Source organism: Epinephelus lanceolatus, chromosome 6 (assembly GCF_041903045.1).
Source record: "Epinephelus lanceolatus isolate andai-2023 chromosome 6, ASM4190304v1, whole genome shotgun sequence".
Lineage (NCBI taxonomy): Eukaryota > Metazoa > Chordata > Actinopteri > Perciformes > Serranidae > Epinephelus > Epinephelus lanceolatus.
Window position 1 is genome coordinate 19,299,181 of NC_135739.1, and position 23,857 is coordinate 19,323,037.

The following is a 23,857-nucleotide window of genomic DNA, read 5'->3' on the forward strand; positions in this document are numbered from 1 at the left end:
ACTCTGTCCAAAAAACAGCTTGAGGAACTCATCCAAAAGCACCAGCAGCAATTACGGATTCTATGTCTTTTTTTTTCCCATTCGTGACTGAGTCTGACGCCGTTATGTTCAGTGTGCCAGTACAGATGAATGAATCATCCTGAAAAGCCTGAAAATCTCACTTCTTGGCAGAGAGGCAGCACCCACTAAATCAAAGGAGAACACATTCTAACTTTGAGACAAGTCATCAGATGAACCCTCTTAAGAGAAAAACAAATGTGTCCATATGATTGAGAGACTGCTCTTGACCCTGGAAAGAGAAGTTAAAACACTCACCGCAGGGTCAATTAGTGGCTGTTCTGGAAAAAACCCAAAGATATTCAGTTTACAATATGAAAGGGAAAAACAAACAAATCCTGACATTTAAGGAGCTCCAACCAGGAAATTAATTGTATTCTGTTTTAAAAGTAAATGAAATTAGATTATTAAAATAGTAACAGAATAATTATCTGCCCATCAACTAATTAATTGCTTCAGTTTTTATTGATACTGTGTCAAAGATGTGTTGTTTCAACTCTATGATCAATTTAAAAGCTCTAGTTTCTGTTTTGTTAAACAAACAAACAACCTGCCAGTCAACATCTAAGAAGGTCACAACTAGGTTGTTTATTTTATGATAACTGATACAGGATAAATGTTATACATTCTATTTTAACACTGATATTTTGCTTTTATTTTCAATGTCAGTATGCAAAAAAAAGACAATACAAAGTAAACATTTAGTATCATGAATATGATACATAATTTGACTGCTTCCTCCATATTAAACCAATTAATTTTAAGGACTCCTTGTTGCCTTGGTGATAACTTGTTTAGCTACAACACAAAAAAGGGAAAAAATACAAAAAAAAAACCAAAAAAAAAACCAAAATGCAAAACATCAAGAGTTGGCTGACAGCAAACACTGTAAAGAACCACGTGATCTTAAGATGTATCAATCAACTCGTGTAGATGCATATATAAAAATACAGGATCCCTGTTATATATATATATATATGCACATACAGTAATAATGCAATTACTAGAGTTGTAGAGCCTGTACTGGGCATACAAACAGACAAAATGAAGAGCAGGATACACATACATACACACGTTTACCATTATCTCTCCATATAAACACACATAAACCAACCAACCAACCAACAAACAGAAGGCTCTCTGGCTTTAGAAGCTAAAAACTACACTTGACTTAAAAAAAAGAAAAAGAAAAAAGAAACAGACATTCACATTTCTGAAACAAATTTCATGATCTCATAACGTCTCGCCTGATCAACCTTCTCCATGTCCATTTAGTGCCATTAGAGAAGCTAGAAATGATGATGATGATTCTGAGGATGACGAGCTCCTTTTGTGCCATCGTGTCCGACTCGTCCCATCAATAAGGACCGAGCTCACTCTCACTGATTACTTCACCGTCTGTGTTGGTCCTTTTTCTCCACGCCATCACTCCTCTCACTGTGCACTCATTCACTGACTCACTGTCCACCGCTGTAAACAGTCCAGAGTCTGCACTGTGGTTCTTCATCCATCAGTGAAAGTGAATGAGTGAACGTGTCGTGGAGGAAGGTGGAGAAGTGGGACTGCAGCTGTTTATATCTGTGTTTAGTGTATGAATGTCCTGTACGTCCATGCATTAACCTGTGTGTGTGTGTACTGTATGTCCATCTGTATGCAGACCTCTACGGGGAGGCTGGCGCTTTGCTACCGCTGTAATGAACTTGGTATCTGTTCACCGCTTGCCCTTTCACCTCAGTCGACAAGCAAGTAGTCTTGCAGGGGATCATGTCCTCTTCCTCCTCGCCCATTAGCCAGTTCTGCACCGAGCGTTCAGCCGAGGCCGAAACATGATTGGCCAGCCAGCCCTGGTGCCACTTGTCAAAGCGTTCGTGCTGGCTCGCTGCCACTCTGTGCTGTGACTGTGGAGTAGGAGGAAGAACTGTCAGACACCAAACAGGATTTAACAGGCAGAAAATGTACAAGCAAGGTTTGATTTTCCCGACACACATTGACACCGAGATTCTCCACATTACATCTCACACTCTCAAAACACGCCACAATCGGAAACCAGTGCCTAATATTAAATCTCCAGCCTACCTTCCTGGCTTTGACCAGCGCTCCTCTGCGGTACATGTAATCCTCAGAGTTCATGACAAACACCATCTTGTGGGTGTTGAGTTTAAATCGACAGTCCAGACTACCGGCGTTCTCCACGCCCAGCTGGCGGTGCCACTCTCTCCTGCAGCGCATTGCCTCCACCTGCCGCACCTGCCAGCGACGGAAACGACGCAGGTTCCTACAAGAAGAAACTCATTTATTAGACCCTCATATGCTGATTGGATGACAGTATTTGTATGACATATTTTGAGGACAAATCAATGACCCTTTTAATTTTTTTTACCTTCGCCAAAAGGGTCACATTTTTGGTTCGATATGTATGTTTGTCAGCAGGACTAAGGAAAATCTGCTGGCCTGATCTGCATGAAACTTTGTGGAAGTGTGTAGCATTGGCCAAGAAGAACCCACTTAATTTCAGATTCATAGGGAGGATACACAAATTATTTTTTACTTTCTTTAAAAATTGCAAGATAGGACATTTGGCCTTGACTGGTTAAATAAATGCCAAACACCTTAAAATCCAGTAGACAGAAGCAAAGTTCAATATATTGTTGACATAGGATGACTTCATATCACAATCCACACTCACGGGTACCAGTAATCCTCTGGGGTAGCCTACACATGTAGCTGCTCAAACTTCACACATAAAGCAGTTATTATGGAGCACTCAGGGACAACGCTTTTTCCACAAATTAACGTGTGGCTATGGAAACATAAATACAAACATGATATGCAACTAATTATACTCTTAAACACATCTATATGTGAGTAATTTGCAATAAACTCTACCAGAGATGTTAAAGACAAATTAGATATTTTCAATTTAGAAGTACGTAATAAATACACACAGCTGAGATGATGCAGTTGCAGAGAGGCAAAACCAGATTTTGACATAATTCTAATAGTTTTGAAAATATATTCACACACACTGTATACAGTGGTTGTGCTTGTAGATTTGCTTAACATAAAAGACTTGACTGTTGGCCTTGAGGGAGATCTGCGCTCAATTCATGAATGTTATCTGAGAATTTCAAAATTGTAACAAAACGATTGGTTTCAAAACATCAAGGACTGCAGTTAAAAATTAGCCAGCTGGCTAACACTGGCACATTTCCAGAAATGTTGATTAACATGCATTGTCCTTAAATATAAAATAAAGTTAAGTAAAGTATTTTTCAAACTAAGCCTCGACATTTTCAAATCAGGACAAAGACTTAATATATTGGCATGTTCTACACTGAAGCGCAAGGTCTCGCAGCCTGTGGGTGATACTCTGACTGCATTGTTAACAGAGGTCCTTCATTCAGGGACGTAAATATAGACAGTGCAGGCAGTGCAGTTGCACTGGGGCCCGTGGGGTGGAGGGGCCCGACTGCCACTTCAAAATATGCCTGTATACAAAGAAGAGCTCACGTTAAATCAAAAATGCTGCAATTTTCTATATATGACCTCAAAAAGGCAAATCCATCTCTAAGATGGTTTTTTGTTTTTGTATAATAGTATCAATCTGTAACTAATTACATGCTTATTCTAAATTAACTATGATAAAACTATAAAAACTATTTAGTTAAACTAATAATTTCCTATTTTCTTTTGTAGTTTTTGTCATATACAGATATGTAATGATGATTGCTGGATAATATGTATGTTGATGTCCAATACTAAGTCTCTGTTAAATCATGTAATGTAATTGCAGTTTACAGTAACTAGTTGCTAAATCTCTCAAGCGTGACCATCTGGGCACATCTGCAACATTATATAACATAAAAGCGGCAGTCAAACACACTGTTGGTTAAATATATACACGCCTAAAACTCTGTGTGTGTGTGTGTGTGTGTGTGTGTGTGTGCTTCATGACTAGTAACTATTACTATCTTACGCCGCTGCCTTCATTATTTTGTTAAAATAAAAATAAAAAAGTATGTAGACAAACAGTAAATATTACATAGAGTTTCTTTAACAGCCTACTTCCTCTAGTGCGCAAATATATCTAAAGCAGATGTTTTATCAGCAACAGAAGACCTGTACAATCTATGGTAACCAAATACCTCTCAGCAAAACATTTTACCCTGAAGGTTTGTATACGTAGTTTTTGTTTGTGTGAAAAACCAGTGGGAAAGCAGAAAGAGGTCCACAAAGATTTGTTCAAAGTGCACGGACTGAGTGAACACAAGCTGATCTTGCTTTATTATATATACAGTACAGGCCAAAAGTTTGGACACACCTTCTCATTCAATGCGTTTTCTTTATTTTCATGACTATTTACATTGTAGATTCTCACTGAAGGCATCAAAACTATGAATGAACACGTGGAGTTATGTACTTAACAAAAAAAGGTGAAATAACTGAAAACATGTTTTATATTCTAGTTTCTTCAAAATAGCCACCCTTTGCTCTGATTACTGCTTTGCACACTCTTGGCATTCTCTCCATGAGCTTCAAGAGGTAGTCACCTGAAAGGGTTTCCACTTCACAGGTGTGCCTTATCAGGGTTAATTAGTGGAATTTCTTGCTTTATCAATGGGGTTGGGACCATCAGTTGTGTTGTGCAGAAGTCAGGTTAATACACAGCCGACAGCCCTATTGGACAACTGTTAAAATTCATATTATGGCAAGAACCAATCAGCTAACTAAAGAAAAACGAGTGGCCATCATTACTTTAAGAAATGAAGGTGAAGGAAAACTGCAAAAACTGGCACACATGAGGACCGACCCAGGAAAGGAAGACCAAGAGTCACCTCTGCTTCTGAGTTCATCCGAGTCACCAGCCTCAGAAATCGCAAGTTAACAGCAGCTCAGATCAGAGACCAGATGAATGCCACACAGAGTTCTAGCAGCAGACCCATCTCTAGAACAACTGTTAAGAGGAGACTGCGCCAATCAGGCCTTCATGGTCAAATAGCTGCTAGGAAACCACTGCTAAGGAGAGGCAACAAGCAGAAGAGATTTGTTTGGGCCAAGAAACACAAGGAATGGACATTAGACCAGTAGAAATCTGTGCTTTGGTCTGATGAGTCCAAATTTGAGATCTTTGGTTCCAACCGCCGTGTCTTTGTGAGACGCAGAAAAGGTGAACGGATGGATTCCACATGCCTGGTTCCCACTGTGAAGCATGGAGGAGGAGGTGTGATGGTGTGGGGGTGTTTTGCTGGTGACACTGTTGGGGATTTATTCAAAATTGAAGGCACACTGAACCAGCATGGCTACCACAGCATCCTGCAGCGACATGCCATCCCATCCGGTTTGCGTTTAGTTGGACGATCATTTATTTTTCAACAGGACAATGACCTCAAACACACCTCCAGGCTGTGTAAGGGCTATTTGACCAAGAAGGAGAGTGATGGAGTGCTGCGGCAGATGACCTGGCCTCCACAGTCACCGGACCTGAACCCAATCGAGATGGTTTGGGGTGAGCTGGACCGCAGAGTGAAGGCAAAGGGGCCAACAAGTGCTAAACACCTCTGGGAACTCCTTCAAGACTGTTGGAAAACCATTTCAGGTGACTACCTCTTGAAGCTCATTGAGAGAATGCCAAGAGTGTGCAAAGCAGTAATCAGAGCAAAGGGTGGCTATTTTGAAGAAACTAGAATATAAAACATGTTTTCAGTTATTTCACCTTTTTTTGTTAAGTACATAACTCCACGTGTTCATTCATAGTTTTGATGCCTTCAGTGAGAATCTACAATGTAAATAGTCATGAAAATAAAGAAAACGCATTGAATGAGAAGGTGTGTCCCAACTTTTGGCCTGTACTGTACACAAGACAAGTGGCGTTAAGATTTGTATCTGTACAGCTTAAAATGAGAAGTGGTGCGGTGAAGTCTAAATCTAAAAAAAAATGTTGAACTGTTGTACCTGGGAAGAAATACAGGCTTGAAGAAGTAGCCCTCTGCTTGAGAACACAGACTGGACTCAGTTCCTACAAACTGCTCCATGTAGCTTGACAGGCACTGAAAGAAAAGACAGCAAAGGCCCAATAAGATTAATAAAGTCATATCTATTTATTTCAAAGTGTCTGTGTCAGTCTGTTTGTAAGTGTGTTTACCTGTACATCTAACGGGTCATCAGCCTGGGCCTCCTCAGTGTCCAGCAGCTCAATGGTCATCGTCACATGACCTTTGTTTTGAAGAAACATCACCTGAAGACACAAAGAAACATCAGTGAATCACTAAAAATCAGCTTACGACAGCTGAATAAAACCAGAAGATTAAAGTTAAAATCTCTACAGAAGACTTTGGTGCCAGAGTAAGGTACTCTGATTATATGTAACTGAATTTAAAGAGACCGTGTTCATCTCGCTGTAGTATAACTGGCTGTGTATCAACAGTGTCACTTCTATGTCTAAATGACTGTAACTACCTTCGCCCACAGCCCACTGCATTAAAGCTGGGGAAAGCGGTTTAAGAATTGCCGCTATATAATGGCATCAGGATCATAATCATAATCGCAATGACTGAAATGACTGACTGGTGCTTGTACAGGTTATTGTACAAGGTGGGAGACGTTTAGGACAGAGATGAGAGCTGCAGGAGGAGTGTGTATTTTCCAACTCTGGCTTTTTTCTCCCCTCTTCCAGAAAACTGCCTACCCCAGTTATCAACATCAGATAAATTAAGACAGCCTAAAAGCCTATCCTTTAGTGTTCACACTGTCCTCTAAAATTACTGAACAGGTATAAACAGCATATTTCCACTGCAGCCAAAGTGGAGGATGATGACAGAAAATATTTTCTCTTCCTCAAACAACAGCAGAGTGTCAAGGCCACATAGGTAATCCACTTCTACATTCACCAAGGACGCTGTGCTCACCTTGAAGCAGTTCTCCTCAGCCATGACTCTCTCAGCTTTCCACTGGTAGCTGGTCTCCCAGGCTGCTCTGACACACTGCGAAGACAGGTTTCCCCCCGCTGCTCCCCTCTTCCTCTCAGCCAGGTACAGGTCCACCACCTGCAGACACACCTCGTCGCTCACCAGGTGCTGCAGCTGAGGTCAAAGGAAAGTGGGGATTACAATAGGACACTGTTTTCACTGTCTCAGCATTTAGAGGTGAAGTGAAAAAAATCAATTCTTGGATGCATCCCAGTTCTTTCTTGAAAGAATATGTCTGGATGCAGAGAAGTCAATAATTGGAAAATTATAACCTCAACCTTACAATGACTTGTTACAATTTTGTGAGACTGGGCTGTATGTTTCTTACCAATAACCAATGTGATGGTGAAAGGTAACTGATATAAACACATGTGTCCTGTTTACATTCTAAGCTAGACTAAGCAAGGCCTGCACCCAGATTTTAATACTAACATGCTTTTTAGGACACTAAAACAGTATGTGAGATTTGTTAATTTGCCACCAACCTTAGCATGAAGTCATTGGTACGTGGATTGCAAACTATTTCCATGAAATATAACAGTATGAAAACACTGGACACAGCACTGGCATAAATATCCCATAATGCAATTCAATAGTAATGACAACGTTCATAACAGACAAAAACAGACAGCGACTGAGGCAGCTCTGTAATGTCAGTAACTTTTCAATTTAATAAAGACATAAAGAAAAAGAAAACTCAAGAAGTTTATTAAGCTTGCTGTTAGGTGTCACAGTCGCCGATAGAGCAGAGGTTGGCCCTGGTTGCCATGGTTATGCATCTCTAACTGGCAAGGAGGATCTCAGGAAGAGATGTAGTGCTTCCGAAAAAGATACTTCTATATATCACACAAAAAATATGTTGAACAAAAGTACTAGGCTGGGGTGTTAGCAGTACGGAAGTATTTAGAAATCTGTAAAGTCTGATTTTCAATAGCACAAAAAACACAGATGCTCATCTTTCTATTAAACTGATGCGGAGATGTTGTATTGAGACGATTGTAGTGCACAGCACCCACCACCAGAGGTCAGTCTCTACTGCCCGAACATAGTAGAGTGGTGGGGATAACGTTATAGACTAGTAAACATAAATGAATAGATAAATAAAATGTCTCTCCCTCTGTTTGTGAGTATTGCCACATCTAACTTTATCTTGAGATTACTTTTTCAAACTACAAAAGCAGTTTAGTCACCACATGATCTTATTCAACACATCATCTCTGATTAGTTCACTGACGTGTCTGTGTCCCTAAACAAGTGCCATTTGTTCCTCCAGCAAGAAGGGCACTTAAATCCTATCTCTGTTTATTACGCTATGGGCCATAAGTATTTAAGCCCAGCAAGACTTATCTAAGTAGGCTAATTGCATATAAGAAACAAAACACTGTAGGCTAGACAATGGTATACAGGATACAACGTCTTTGATCACAAGTAGCTGGCTGAAAGAAATCAATTCACTGCCCCAGCATAATTTTTAACTGGCAAAAATAACAAATTGCCTTTTTGTATCACATATACATTTGTTTCAGTGCATTTCATTGAGATAATAAGGTATTACAATATGTTGAATACAAATAGAGGACAGAGCAAAATTTCAAGCAGGTGACTTTAATATGATAATATAGTTTCAGTATGACTAAGCTCCCTGTGGTAAGCAGTGATGCAGTGTGTATGTGTATGTCTAAAGCTTTTATTGTGAAAGGTAAGAACAGAAAGAGTGAAGCTGTAATGTGCCACTGTTGAAAATGTGGGGAGCAATTAAGGGTTTTGGTTTAGACTACAAAGCCTCCACGTTATCATTTTATTACCCTCATAAGTGTGGGTGCAACTCATAACTCTCAGCTACACATTAGGCTAATGGAAGCTAGCAGCAGACCAGTGGCAAGTGATATTTTAGCAGATAAGTTGATGTCCCGTACTGTAAGCAGTGCCACAGAGCTAGGAGCATCTGTGTGTGTGTGTGTGTGTGTGTGTGTCTTGAAACTCCGACGCTGACAGGAGAGGAGAAGCAGTGACGCGTACACCAAAATAACACCAAAACGCAGTCTACACTCTCAGCATAGTTTTTTATTACATGACTGTTGTGGTGCCTGTCACACTTTGGTACAGTGTGACAGGTAGCCCTCGTACATTTACTTGTCGAAAGACAAGTATGTATGAAGGTATGAAAAATCAAAACACCCAAGCCTAAGTAGTACACATATTGAGTGCACAGTATGTGATTCAGGATGTCCATCTGTTACTACTATTGCATTAATAAAGGATAATGGAAGAAAAAATAAATCATGCATAGAAATAAAAAAATTCTAATGCATCGATAATTGTTTTATAGTCACATCGTAGCCCTCTGAATTGGAATCAAATCACCCCACCCCTATCTGTATGACAGTAAACTTTCATTACCTGCCGAATGATGTTGTGGATGACCTTGTCGATGGTGAAGCCGATGTAGGCGTGGATGGTGAACATCTCTCTCAGTGTGTCTTCATACTGTGTGGAGTCCAGGTTGCCATCCAGCAGGCTGCGCACCATATCCAGGAAGGCCGGATAGTACTCTTCTAACTCCACCTCACCTGTGGAAGACAGGGATGTCACATGTGTTACAACAGCAGAGTGTGGATATGTTCAGACAGGAAGACTTGGACAGGAGTTAGACACCCTGTCTTCACCTCTGATGTGAATAAAATAATACAGTTCAAATGCAGTTCAATCAAATGCAGCACTTAAAATGGAGGTCAGTGTGGATTTTATTCGCTCAAACTGTTGCCTGCCGTCAATTAATCAATCGAAAGAAAATCAATCAGCAACTATTTTATTAACAGTTCAAAGCCATTTTTCAAGATAACATACCACATGTTTGATGGTTCCTGGTTTTCAAATGTTACAATTCACTGATTTCTTTCAGTAAAGTATATTTAATTTCTCTAGGTTTAAGACTGTTGGTTGGACTAGACCCTTAATGATGTCACCTTTTGCTCAACAATATTGTGATGGCATTTTCCAGTTTTATGATGCTGCACAGACCACGTGATTAATTTTACATACTTTAACATTAAGAATAGAGTTTGTGTTATAAAAAAGCCAAAGCGGTTGTTTATGACAGCTTGTTTATCTGGAGCTGAATGGGTTATAATAAACAAATGTTCCAAGATGGATCAGGCTTTATACAGCAAACTAGAGATGAAACATTGTGAAAATTTCATATCACTAATATAATGACCAAAATTATCACGCTTTTGATTATCATTTGACTGTTAAAATGTGCTGAAAATGTTAAAAAAGTACTGATACACACGCTTAAATAATTTAATTAAGTTTGATATTGAAAACCACGAACATAAGCAACACGATCAAACTTTTGTTTGCATTAATATTAAAATTATAATGTTGCCAACATCTTATGTAAACATATGAAAACCCTATCAAATGTGCATTAATTAATGATAAAAATAGCCTGTCTTTGAAATGCTGACTCAAGTGTCTGCACCATTATTGCTGAGGACAGGGGACCAGTAGCATCGCTCGGTTTGCCTGCTGCATGCTCACTCTGTAAACAATACAATAGCAATACAAGCCCATATTGCATGCTGCACCTGCGTGTGGGAGACTGTTGCTAACTTTGGTCGATGCTGGACGATATTCTTTAAAGCGCAATAATCAAACACGACTTTAATGATAATTGAAATTGTGAACATCAGGAATTTTACCGCAGTTTATCAATACCTACAGCATACTAATGAATCTCTAAATGCAAAAATGCAATGAGTGGCCTTGATACTTACCAAAAGTAAATGTTATGCTACACCAGATTCACTAAGACACACAGTACTACACTAGGCATATTACCAGGGAGTCAAATAACACACTTAGCAGTTACTATTTTGTTTCTTTTGTCAAACATAAAACTCCACTTCAATGCTGCAAGGTCAAAGAAAAGAAGTCTTTTTACACATCTGGAATAATTTTCAACAAGCCTTCCCATTTGTCATGAAGTGTGACTATGACTCACTCGACACTGTGGATCTTGAATAATTTAGGTGAACATCAGAAACAGATTTAAATGCTCTCTGTGATTCAGTGGTCATTACAAGTAATTAACTTATCTCCCCGGTGGGGTAATACGTATATTACAAGTCCTGATCATGGTTCAGGGTTCTAAAACAAAACACAACCTCCTGCACTGATCTTATTTGTCCATGCTGAGTCAGATATGACTCAAACCAACTCAAATTAAATACTTTATTTGAACCATTCTAAGATTTGTGTAACCAACCAGTGGTTGAACTTACTGGGCTGTTTGAGGCGGAGCTCCATGGCGAGGTCACATGCTTTTTCTCTCCTTCCCTCGGCCAAAAGCAGCCTCTCCCTGCTTTGCTCAGCTCGGTGCTCCAGTAGCTGCCGCTCCGCCTGTCGGTAAACCCGCAGCAGCCGTGTACAGAGGGTCTGGTGCAGTCGCAAGAAGAAATACCAGTTGTTGTTGACGAAGAAAAGGTTGTAGACACCGTCCAGCTCTTTCTGGTGCTCCGCTTCAGGGTCACGCAGGTCCACCTTCTCCCCGGCCGCACCTGAACCCGTCTCCATGGGTGTAGATCCAGGGGTGGATGTGGCAGTCCCTGCAGGTTGGCTCATGCTACTGGAGGTGGTGGAGGCCTCTGTGTCTGCAGGTTGGGATGGGCTGCAGCGCCTCCGCCTGGACTCACCATTGAGCTGCTGCTGGGGTTGGGACTGGGTCTGGGGCTGTGACTGGGCAGGCTGGGGTTGAGACTGATTACCTGTAGCTGCTGCTGCTGCTCCTGGTGCATTATTAGAATTACCATTCCCTCCTCCAACTCCTCCACCTCCTCCTCCTACTGCTGCTGTTGCTGCTGTTCCACCTCCTACTGCTCTCTCTCCCCCCTCCTCAGGCTCAACCTCCTCATCCGTCCAGTCTTCGGTATCGCTGAGCTCGCCACGGCGGGAGAAGAACAGGTCGGGGACAAAGTGCTGAATGATGCGCTTGATGTGGTCCTTGTCGTCTTTGTGGATGGTGGGCTGACGTTTGACATGGTAGATGATGAGCGAGGCAGCGTCCTCCAGGATCTGTTTGTCTTCATATGTAAACACCATGTGAGGCTCGCTGGTAGTGGCCGCACCGGAGCCGTTACGGCCTTGCTGGCCAACTCCGCCCTCTTCTGTGCTTTGCTCCTGGCGCTGAGAAACAGAAAAACAGATGAATGCAGGCAATTTCAGAAAAAACACACTGTGACTGATAATGGGTTTCAATGAGTTTCATTAATCTCAGAGAATTTAATCTTCCTATATAAAATTCAAGGGGAAAATATTATCAATTCCGTTGCAACTACAAAGTTTTCTCTGAGAGCCGAACCACACAAAGGGTGTAAAGAAAACAATGTGCAAGGAAATGACAAAACAATCTCAACTCAAGGTACATTTACTTGCTTGTTCTACAACTTTCCATCATATCATACAATACTCATCAGCAGGTTGAGATGTCAGTTGAGATTATTAATACCAACTCCTGTTTCCGAGGCCAAGACTGAACCGTAAAGCTCAACAATACAAGGAAACCATAAAATAAGAGAAAAGATAGATTTGCCGGGAGAATGTGCGCACCTTTAAGGAAACTCTGACTCATGCAAACATTTTGGAGACAGGGTAAAGTGGCGATGCAGATGCTGATGCAGTGAATTGGAGCCAGATTGTAATAATCAAATGTGAGAGCAATCAGTGCACATATGATGTCTCTCACACAATAAATTTTGCCTCATATCACATGGTATTTATGGGTGTTATCAAAAATATCCAGTCCAGCCATTTTATTTGTGCCAGTCAGCCACAACTTTTCTATAAGCATCTAAAAGTTGTAAAACTTGAAGGCCATCTCAAATCTCACATTGGATTCCGCTTATAATTTCAGCAGTGATGTCTCGCTATCAAATTGCCACCCTCAGAGCACAGAGCAGCGGGCCAGACTGTATGCTGCCCACACTTATGGTCAGCTGTGGAGCACACCCCAGCTTTTGAATACACACATCATATAGGCCTAGCATTACATAATTGCAAAACAGAGCATCAACAGCTGTGCAATGTGCATGTTCCACCAGATATGATTTTTGTTGTTGTTTGTAAAATTGCTGCAGTAAACACAACTGTGCACACAGAGTACACTGGTGACACTGCCATGGCTGCCACACACACTCCGCCTTTTCCAGTCACCTTATGTACATCTTCACCACCTGCACATATAGAATGTGTAAATTATCAAAGTCTGGAGAAGAGGCCAGTGACTGCTTTCACGCATCATTACGCTCCATATTCTCATTATGAGTCCTACTCATAATGAGAATAGGCCAAGATCGCCATAACAAACTTAAATTAATACATAAACTGTGTTCATCTATCAAACATTGATTTTCAAATGATATCCCAAGGTGGGGATATCACTGATTATTGCGATCATTTTTAAAAGGTGTGGAGCAATCAGTTTGCAGATTGCTGTAAACATATAAATACGGCTGTGACACTCGGGCATTCCCATGATTCACCGTAAAGAGCGACTCATTAGCTGGCTCATTTCTATGCATCAGAAAGTGCTTTGCGTTGACCATTTATGGCCGAGTGTGGGCGTGTAGAGGGTGGGATATCAGGCTGATCCATGTGCGGACTATTCAAAGTTGATTTGGGAAGTATAAAAGGAAATTGCGCACTGGCAGGCATATGCACAGTTTTATAAATAAGAATATGTTTTGTAAATGAGAGCCCATGCCATAATTTTTCCACATATTCCCAAGTTTGAATCAGGTCAAGTTCTCAACAATTTCCTGGTGTTACAGTGTTCTACTTCCACATAAATTACTGAATGGTTAAGCTTTCACTTTAACTGCACTTGATGCTCTGCTGCTGTGTCTCCAGAGTAAGCTCTGCCACTGTGAGAGTGTGGAGCTCTGAACCATTGGCTCTCTGAGTGGCTATTAACAAACTGACCCCGGTGTCACAAATGTCTTTTACTTTGCTGAAAAGACTTAAGTTGACTTTAGCTTGTAATAAATGTTTTCAAATCAGGTTTGGGTTGGGCTTGGACACAAACTATGTGGGTTCATGTAGGGTCGAGCTGATTTTTTGGGCCCATTCAAAACTCAATTCAATCAGTATCAATTCACCCAATCGTCACAAAATAATGACCACCAAAATGAGGTAATTTGTTTTGTTTGGTTGGCTCTGGGTTTGAATGCATTTTTTGAAATGTGAAGGAGTTGTTAAATAACCCATTAACAATTTAAGATATAATGAACAATTCTAATTGCCAACAACCTCCAGCATGACTCTACAAGCTTGCCTAAAAAATTACACATAAATGTAAGTTGACACTTTTGCACCTTATTATCATCTCTGAAAAGTGTTCAGAGTTGGGAGCGGGGAAAAAGGTTTTTACCTCGTCATAGACGCTCTCGATCTCATTGAGCAGACTCTTCGACCGCAGGGCTTTCATGTCGTTCTGTTTGAAATTGACTCCTTGGTGGTCGAGGGACTTCAGGTAAGCCTTCTCGTACTGCTCCCTCCAAATCTTGTTGAAACCCTGCTGGGCCTCTCTCCACTCCTCCTCCTTGGCTTTCAATCTGCAATGGAAGACACAACTTAAGTGTAAATACAAAACACAGCTAATATGCGACGTGTCTTCACTCAAATTTGTTGTTCACATGTTAATTAAAAAGGGTAAAAATATCTGTTGGAGGGAACATGGAGGTCTTAGGTGCACTCTTAATGTGAAAGTCTGCCACATTGTAAAACCCACATTTCAACCTGCGTACTTACAAAACAAGTATTTTTTAAAAAAAACACCTGTTGGTATCGTTTACAATTGATACAACAGGCAGGCATACTCTCAACAAATCAACATTTCTATCATACTGTCTCTTAGTTAAACCTCCCTGCTGGTAATGTAAATTAAATATGCTGTCTAACTGCAAGTAACAATCTCCTTGCCATATTCACAATATTGATACACAAGAAAATTAGAGCATTCCATCAATATGTCTAATTGACCGTAATAGTGATGCATGCAAATCAAAATCATAAACACAAGAACTCGGCCACTTAATTTCTTCCGTTAAACATTTTACTACTGATGAAATGTTAAATAAAAAGACATTCCTGACCTCTTGAGCACCACAGGCACAGCAGTAGCAGGACTCCTCTTCAGTCCCTCAATGATCTCAGGGGCTTTGTCGCCATAGATACGATACACGGCACGACGCTGGATGACCTCAGAGGTGCCGCCCAGGCAGTCGTCTAATCTGAATCGGTCCTGGTCCTCTGGGGAAAGGCGGGAGAGCTTCTTCTGTACACTCTCTAGCACTCTGATGGTGGCCAGGTTTGTCTCCAGAACCACGTCCAACTATAAGTAGAGAGATACGGACACAGAGGCTTAAGAAGACAGCCACCAACTACAATTTATTCAATTTAATTCAACTGTATTGCAGACACAGGGGTCCATATCAGTATGAAATTAAAATAAATGCAGGTATCACTGCAGTTCACAAATCCACAGTGACTAAAAAGCATACAGACTTTTGTTCCAGTGTTTTTAAAAACAAGACAATTGTGTCACTCTGTGTGGGCTTATTAGAGCTACTATGATTACATTTTATAATCAGTTTATCAATGCATAAATTTGTATAAAAATTCCTCAACACAGCCTGAAGGCTGGGAACATTACAAGTCACAAACATATGACTTGCACTTGTCCATCTTGGGTGCTTGAGCAAGATTCATTTTTGTGCTACTATAACTGCACCACAAGTGGGCTGTGTACAGTGGAGTTCATAGGGCTCCAAAAATGGTTGTTTTAACAGCATTTGTACACATACAAAACTTACAAGTCAGCATATTGACATAGAGTTTACAACACTGGCACTGCACATCATCATCTCTGATGATGTCACCCAAATATCCGCTTTTGTTCACCACATTCAGCGCTCAGCCTGCCACAAGCAGTCAACAGAAAATTGTGCTCCTGATCCTTGCTGACTTTAGCAATTATGATAATACTCTGTTTAGAATTAAACTTAACCTTTAAACTTAATATTACACTTTGTCATAGCTTAAGGAGACTCTGAGCAGTTGTAAGCCAGCACTATAAGAGGACAGGACGTACTGTATGTGTTAAAGCTTATTACACAAAAAGATAAAAACATACATTGTGTAAGTTGTTTATACAAACCTCCCTGCGCTACAGGAAGCGTAAACAGAAACCCTGTTAGGATTACGCACCTCAAATCTTTCATCCTCGCAGCGATGCAGCTGCTCCTCATAAGGAGTCTTCTTCGAGCTGACGAAGGTGGAGTCCTCTGACCAAGAGGGAAATGACACCCAGGTGTCGTTCAACACCTACGCACATATAGACACAAATGTAAAAACATCAATGGGAAAACTCTTTATATAGCATAACAGTTCACAATGATACACTGTTTGAGCATTTCTATCATTAATTTGCTTTGCAAATGTTTTGTAAGGATGGAAAAGCATTCAGCAGCCCTCAAGGATACACACAATGCATCGTGGTGAGTAACACTGAACGTAAACAGTAACTTTGTTTACAAAAAAACTCAGCACGTCACCTTTGAGCAATACACTGATCTACTGATAGCTCTTTAGAAAAATGAAAGTGGGTGTACCTCCTTGCATAGGGCAGTGCGCCCACTGCATTTAGGCTGCTGGTAGGTCTTGGGCAGTGCTCTGTAGCTGGACCCCAGGCGCTTGCAGGAGGCATAATCCACCTCCCTGCCCCCTCCCCCCTCCATGTAGCGATCCGACAGCCCTGACACAGCATGAGAGAGCTCTTTGTCCCCCAGAAATGACTTGAACTGTGTGTACAGTTCGGGAAACTTCCTGGAAGGAGATGGATGAAAGCATGAATGACAGATAAATCAGGAGGAGAACAGCTGAGTGCTCCCTCAGAATAGTAAAAGGTAATGTGAATAAGACTCTGCATTATGTCACATTAGTTTATTTCTTTTGGCACAGTAAGGTTCATAACTGATAAGATCAAATCAGTAACTTTAATAGCATATACCTATTACCGCAGTAATACCAGTATGCCTCTTAAACAACACCAGACATTGGCATCTACACTTTCTGTTGGCTCCCTGCAGCTACTGTATCCATTTTTCTGATTGCATCCAGCCATTTCACACATTTATTAGCTCAACTTTCCATCCACTCACCCCAGGAAAGGAGTGACTAGCTGTAGCAGCTCTGCTCCTGAAACTACTTCCTGGTTAAACAAGGCGATGCAGCGCAGGAAGTTCTCATACACCTCCTGGCTTTTAAACAGGCGACGAACCTGAATGATGTGTGTGTTGACAAGGAAGTTAGACCAGTTAATAAAAAAAAGGATATTAAAAACTGTAGCAGTGGGTCAAATGAACAGTATGAATGAAGGAAGTGGGAAATCCAGTATCACTGCCATGGAAACTGAGTCCTCACCTTATCAAAGAAGGAGAATTCTCTTAAGACTCCGTGTTTGCCAACCGAAGCAAAGGACTGATCTTTGGTACAGGAATACTTCATTTTTTTCTGAATCAAAGAAGAAATAAACACGTAATAATTTCACATTTATATTAGTATTGTGTTTGAAGCTTTTGAACTCTTGCTTTAGGAACAAAACAAAGGGTGGAACAAGGACATGTGTACATACTGTACATTGGTGCATTGCCTGAGGCGCTTATTCTAAATTGAGAGTTTACCTTGAGCAGTGGGGACATGTGCTGCAGTAGGATGGGCCTGGGCCTCTTTTTGTTTTGTTTGGTTATCGTGTCCTCTTCCTCCGGCCTTTTCAACTGCTCTTTCCCTCCTGTCAGTGAGCTCCCTGTGAACTACAGAAGATGAAGCACACGGGAAAAGTGTCACAAAGTGTCAGAAAATTGTGAAAAAGCCCAATCAAGAATTTTTACAATTTCCTAGAGCCCAAATTGACATACTAAAATAGCTTGTTTTGTGCAGCCAACAGCCCTTTCATTTACTTCAGCAAATATTCACATTTGTGAAGCAAAAGCCAGGGATATTTTGGCATTTTTGCCTGAAAAATGACATAAACTTGATTAATTAATTATCAAAATAGTTGCAAATGAATGTTCTGTTGATTGACTAATGTACTAATCTTCAAAATTGTTTCAGCTTTTCTGTGGACTTGCACTTCCAATTATGGCATTCAAAGTATGTTTGACAGGCCACTGACTATGTAACTATGTAACAACCTTTTTGATTTTTATTGTGCATTTTGAACCTGCAACATTATATATCTCTCTCTGCTGCTTTACTGACCAATGATCTCTTGGCATCAGGTAAGAACTGTCCAAACTCAGCCAGCAGGTCTTCCTGCCCCTTGAAAAGACTGGCAACTTTCGAAAACACTTCATCTTCTGTCATCCCACTGCTGCCTCGGCTGCCTCGACTCTCCTTCACCTCCAGCTGCTCCTTCTGAGGGGTGGCACAGGGAAAGTGGTGATCAGAGGCGAGGAACCAAACTTAATTTTAAAACTTTCAATTCTTTGGCCTGGCTGCACACGGTAGTCAGTCTTGATGCAGGAGACAGAAACTGCCCTCCAAGGAACACACTGCTCTAGGAATTTGCTACTGGACAAAAACAATTCCAACTATGACCTTTATTTTCTTGTTTAGTTCTTATTTAAAATACCATAAAGCCATTTAGAAAGGACACAGATTCTCACTAGAATAACAGTGCTAGGAGACCTCTGCTTTGTTAAATACCAACGAGAACAGTAAAATCTTGGAAAGAGAGGTTGCAAAAAAACAACACCTCAGTAACTGATGAAAACCTACACTGCCTACATTTTTCCATAACATGCAATTAAAAAGCAACTTAAATCACTCATTTTTTTTGTCCACAGTACCTGATATGTATGAAGAATCTCTAGGAAGGCTCTGTAAATCTCTGGGTGATCCAGGAAACGATTTTTAATCTTGTTCACATAGCTGATGGCACTGTCAAACTCTACTGGGCTCGTCTCTGAGGCAGGCGGGGACACAGACGAGGTGGTCGCCTGATTTTGGCTCTCTCTGCTTGTCAGGGGAAGAGAAAGCCTGCTGGGAGGCTCTGGAGGTCCTGCTGGGGTTGAGGAAGAGAGGGGCTCTAATGGGGCCGCCTTGACATCACTGGTCTGGGCAGGTCCAGCTTCAACATTGGCGGCAGAGGCACTACCTGAGGTTGCGGTCACTGCAGAGGTGGTAACACTCTTCCCCTGCTGGCCTGGGGATACCTGGGCAGATGAAGAAGAAGGAGGAAGTTGAGCTGCATGGATAGAGGTACATTCAATAAAGTAACTTAAGTTGGATGCTTAAAATAAGATTAGGGGAAAAATATCTGACTGTGAATGCCAGGCCAGATGGTGATTAAACAATGTTAATGCTAAAAAATGTCAACACTTTTACCATACTTGTCTCAGGGGCTGTGTTAAAAATTATTCCATTATTCATTCATTAACTACTTCATAAATAATTAGCTCCAGAGTGAGCAGTAAATTGCATTGTCACAAATTCTTTGAGGTAGAACAGGATGGAAATGAAGAAAAACTGCAACTCTCAGTAACGAAAACAATTCTATAAATGGTATCTTTTCACACTTGTAAAATTTGACACATTGCATTGTGGGATTGTTAGCAGGAAGTATTGTACATGTCATGGTCCCTTTTTCCTTTGCATTGTGAAAATTCTTTAGGGCTTTACATTGTGCATATATCTGAAACTCAAATGAAATGGCTGATTGTAAATATAGTACACTAAAAGGGGGAGGGTAATGTGGTTTGGATTTCAGATACAGCAAGTGTTCCCTTGAAGTCACAATTAAGAAGTTATACAAAATATTTTCTCATGTTATTTAACTACATTGTGCATCTTTTGTGCCTATATTATATCGGTATTGCCTCACTTATATTGAGTGACTAATTCTAAAATCAACACAGCCATCAGTAACAGTTTTGATGCACATCTCAAGTAACACTCTGCATGTGTGTATGACACACACCTCCGCTGGTCCTCGGGTTGCCCAAATAAATTCCTTAGTCAAGCCATCCAAACAAGAAAATCTCTCACAGAGGAAAACAACATTGGCATTTGGTTCTTGACATTAAAACCAAGTTTTTTTTCCCAGACAGGAATGCTTTTTAGGCAGCAAAGGTATATTAAAATCTTTCATTTAGTCTGGCATGTTGGTCTGCCTCAAAGTGACTGCAGAACATTCTTTTCTGTGACTATTTGCATCTTCAAAAGCACCTTAAAGTCCGCTGCAATTACTGCATGTGAAAGTGACGAACCTGAAACTGGTCTCTGCATTCTTTATGATTTTTTTTCTGTAAGCCAAAGCTGAAAATACAATAAACTATGAAGCACACCAAATGTGACCTGAATTGAAACTGAATCCGAGCTGAAGCAAGCATCTGAACAGTTTTGAGTCACAGTGCATCAAAACATTAAGAACTTTTACTGCTTTTTTAAATATCAAAATGTAGACAACATATCTAAAATATCTACCAAATTGCCTAGGAGAGACACCCACCCATTGCAGTGCATTTTTATACACATGACATACACTTTGTTTCCTACTTATTAGGTACTTCTGTAGTGAATCCCACATTCATTAAGTAGTAATGTTATTGGGGCCTTATGTGTGGTGTTAGCGTGGGTTTTCACTGGGTTCTCCAGCTTCCTCCCACAGTCCAAAGACATATAGGTTGGGTTAATTGTTGACTCTAAATTGCCTGTAGGTGTGAATGTGAGCATGATATTTGTCTGCCTCAGTGGTTGTCCGTCTCTTATGTGTCAGACCTATGATAAACTGGCAACCTGTCCAGGATGTACCCCGCCTTTGCCCAATGTCAACTGGGATCGGTTCCAGCACCCCCATCACCCTGAATAGGACAAGCTGGTACAGATGGGTGGATGTTTTAAATAAGCATTGATTCAACTTTATGATACATAAACTGGCAACTGATTGTATGTGCACAATTCAGGATGGCAGATTTTGGATCTTTCCAAACATTGGGATCTTGACTGAATTTAAAACAGTGCGCACAATTGAAATTCAGCACAGAAGAAGCAGACCTGTTTCCTCTTAAGAATTTAAAAGTTCATACCATACCTTTCAGCACAGCATGAGTTTGTAATGATGCACCTGCTTAAAGTTTCATCATTTTGAGAATAAATAAAGTACTAGTTTTGAGAATGTATCAACTTGAGCTGCAAAGCGTCTCACCTGTGTGGAGAACGGAGATTGGAGGAAAGCCACCCCATTCTTGGGGACCTCTATCCGATACCCTGGTGGCAGGAAGGCATTGAAGCCCAAAACTAGGTCTGGGTGTCCATGGAAGAGCTGCGACACACGGTTTATCACCCCTGGCGTGTCGATGCTGTTCAAGAGAACGGTCAGACAGACAGTTTTGTGGTGTGAATGACAGAGGCAAAAAATAAAGTAGCTTCCTCTCATATGCTGCATGACGACAACCAACTTCTAACCAAAAAGAGTGCTGCAGCTTAGTCTAAAAAGAAACACATAATATCTCATCCCACGACTAAATTTCAAGACAATATAAACTGGAGTAGGGTGCTATGTGCAATTTCTTTCTTATTGATAAATGCCTTACATTTTGAAACATAATTGAAATCTACATACAAGCTCTATGATTCAGTATCTCAAGAGACTGTATGAGGGAATACAATAACTTCTTGCCCAAATACCTCTGTGACTTGAACTCTTTCATGATGTCGAGAAACTTGTTGTATATGCCAGGATCATTTGCAAAACGAATTTTGACTTGGTCCAGATATGACAAGGCATCTTCAACCTGAACACAGAGAGAAAAACAAAACTCATTAATGCAGAACAAAGTGCAATCGGTCCCATCTGGACCTAGGGAGAAGCTTTTTTAACGAACATCCTGTTTGTGCTGTTGATGAAGGAGGATCTCACAGGGATGTCAATCCAGCTCTTTCACGTGTCTAACAGGACAATGGCTTGTGTCGTATTGATAATTGTACATATTGACAAGTACTAATATCATATAGCACTGACAAAGCGAAATATCTGCATTCCTCAATGCTATATGTGGATGTTTTTCACATGAAGTTATATAAATAGGTCATGTTTGCTTTCTTCATTGTCAGCTGAAGTGCTGTATCAACAAATGCACTAGTTAGCTGTACAAGCTGTACAAGTAACCGCTAAATAAATAAATAAATAAATAAATGGACGAATACATGAAACACCGAGGAGCTTTTGTTCAGTGGACCCCAGCTTTCTTTATACATAACATCCCAGCTAGGTTAGGTTACGATAAAAAAATATGCGTTCACACAAAGCGCTGTCACAAACAGTGCACATCTAAAGAGGGTTGTTTAAGCTAACGTTAGCCAACAGCCAGTCAACTGACGATAATAACTCCACGAACACTTACAACACCTACCCACATACGAATTTATACAATACGTTTAGTCACAGCTGGTCCCTAGCCAGCAGCATCGTGTTGGCACAAACAGCATGATAATATCCAACTACTGCGATAACAAAGAAATGTGTAATGAAGCTGCTAATCAACTGAAATAGCCGTTCTTGGCTAGCCTGGCTGACGTCCTCCACTTTGTTCAGGGTGGCTGAAAAAACGAACAAGGAGGAACTTCCCACAACCGAGGTCTGAGTTAACGTTTGCTCACAGTGGCTGTTATTGACATCGTAAATAAGAAACTACCGCTAACTGTGCCACTCGACTGTCACTCAGACATTCATTAATGAAATACAGCTTCTACGTCTAACCTTAAATGTCAATGTTCGGCTGTTTAGCAATGAATTACTTTTAATAGGCCAGCGAGCTAACTAACGTTAGCCAGCCGTTGCTTTCACTACTCTCGACGTTAGAGGAGAAAGAGAAAAGCCTCAAATCCAGTGCAATGATCCGACGAACAAAATGGTTCTGACTCTGAGGGACTTTTCCCTTGTCGTGTCCGTTGTCTTCTTACCTTCAGCTTCTGGAAGTGCTGCTGCTGCACTTGCTTTTGTGTTATAACGTAAGGCTTGTCTTGAATTTGGTTTATTTGCTTCGCGGTGCTGTGCGCCTGAATCTTCGCCATTATCCCGGCGACGGGAGGCTCGGGAGCCTCTACCACAACTTGAGAGGGAAGCTTCGGTGTTACCTCCAGTTGTTGGCTAGCCGACAAACCTTCCTCTCGGTCGGGAAGCCAGCCTGCCAGCGAGCAACCCTACTTTGCCTAGCTGGACAGTCTCGGCACACACAGCGCAAAGGGACGGAAAATCCAGCAGAGTGGAGGGTGATGACAGACAAGATGCTACTCGCTGCGACTTTGATTAAACATCACCATCGAAATAAACAAGCTGAGGCGAGAAGCGACGGAAAATAAGCTAAGGGACAATGGTTGCCGTTTATCGTATTTAAAATAACTATCGCCTGTCTCTTTAAATTCGGCGGCAGCGGTCTGTCTTGGCGTCCGGAAGCCAGAGTAGGAGTGAAAAATTGAAAAAAAGAGGAGTGAAAAATTGAACTGCGCAGCCGCAACGATGGGAGGAGCTGAGTTCACAAGAATCAGATTGCTCCACTCCCCCTTCACTGCTACAAAGGAACAATGTTACTCCATGCAAAACGATAGCTTCAGACTTCTTCACCGTGCCCGTAACTACAAAAAATCAACGATGGCACAGAGCACCGGCTGTGAGACAGATCAATACCGGGCTAATGATAGATATCTGCAGCTCATTCAGTGTGTGCATGCGAGCAGAGTGCAGCACTGATCCAGCTCGTTCAATACAGGACCAA

At 41.0% G+C, this 23,857-nt stretch overlaps 1 protein-coding gene across 2 annotated transcripts; it reads right to left on the minus strand.

Annotated features, from left to right (window-relative positions):
• Positions 1-622: 622 nt before the first annotated feature.
• Positions 623-23,554, minus strand: sin3b (SIN3 transcription regulator family member B). Of its 2 annotated transcripts, none has more exons than XM_033621752.2 (19): positions 23,046-23,554; positions 21,771-21,877; positions 21,289-21,442; positions 18,932-19,297; positions 18,342-18,497; positions 17,765-17,893; positions 17,505-17,594; positions 17,243-17,361; positions 16,694-16,907; positions 16,290-16,406; positions 15,176-15,414; positions 14,452-14,635; positions 11,309-12,209; positions 9,423-9,592; positions 6,963-7,136; positions 6,200-6,292; positions 6,010-6,104; positions 2,134-2,332; positions 623-1,955 (listed from the first exon to the last, which is right to left on the minus strand). In XM_033621752.2, the coding sequence occupies exons 1-19, from the start codon at positions 23,154-23,156 to the stop codon at positions 1,719-1,721; spliced, it is 3,855 nt and encodes a 1,284-aa protein (XP_033477643.1). In that variant the 5' UTR covers positions 23,157-23,554; the 3' UTR covers positions 623-1,718. The 2 variants fall into 2 exon arrangements, with proteins under 2 accessions (XP_033477643.1, XP_033477644.1); XM_033621753.2 differs by lacking the exon at positions 23,046-23,554 and adding an exon at positions 22,496-22,621.
• Positions 23,555-23,857: the final 303 nt, after the last annotated feature.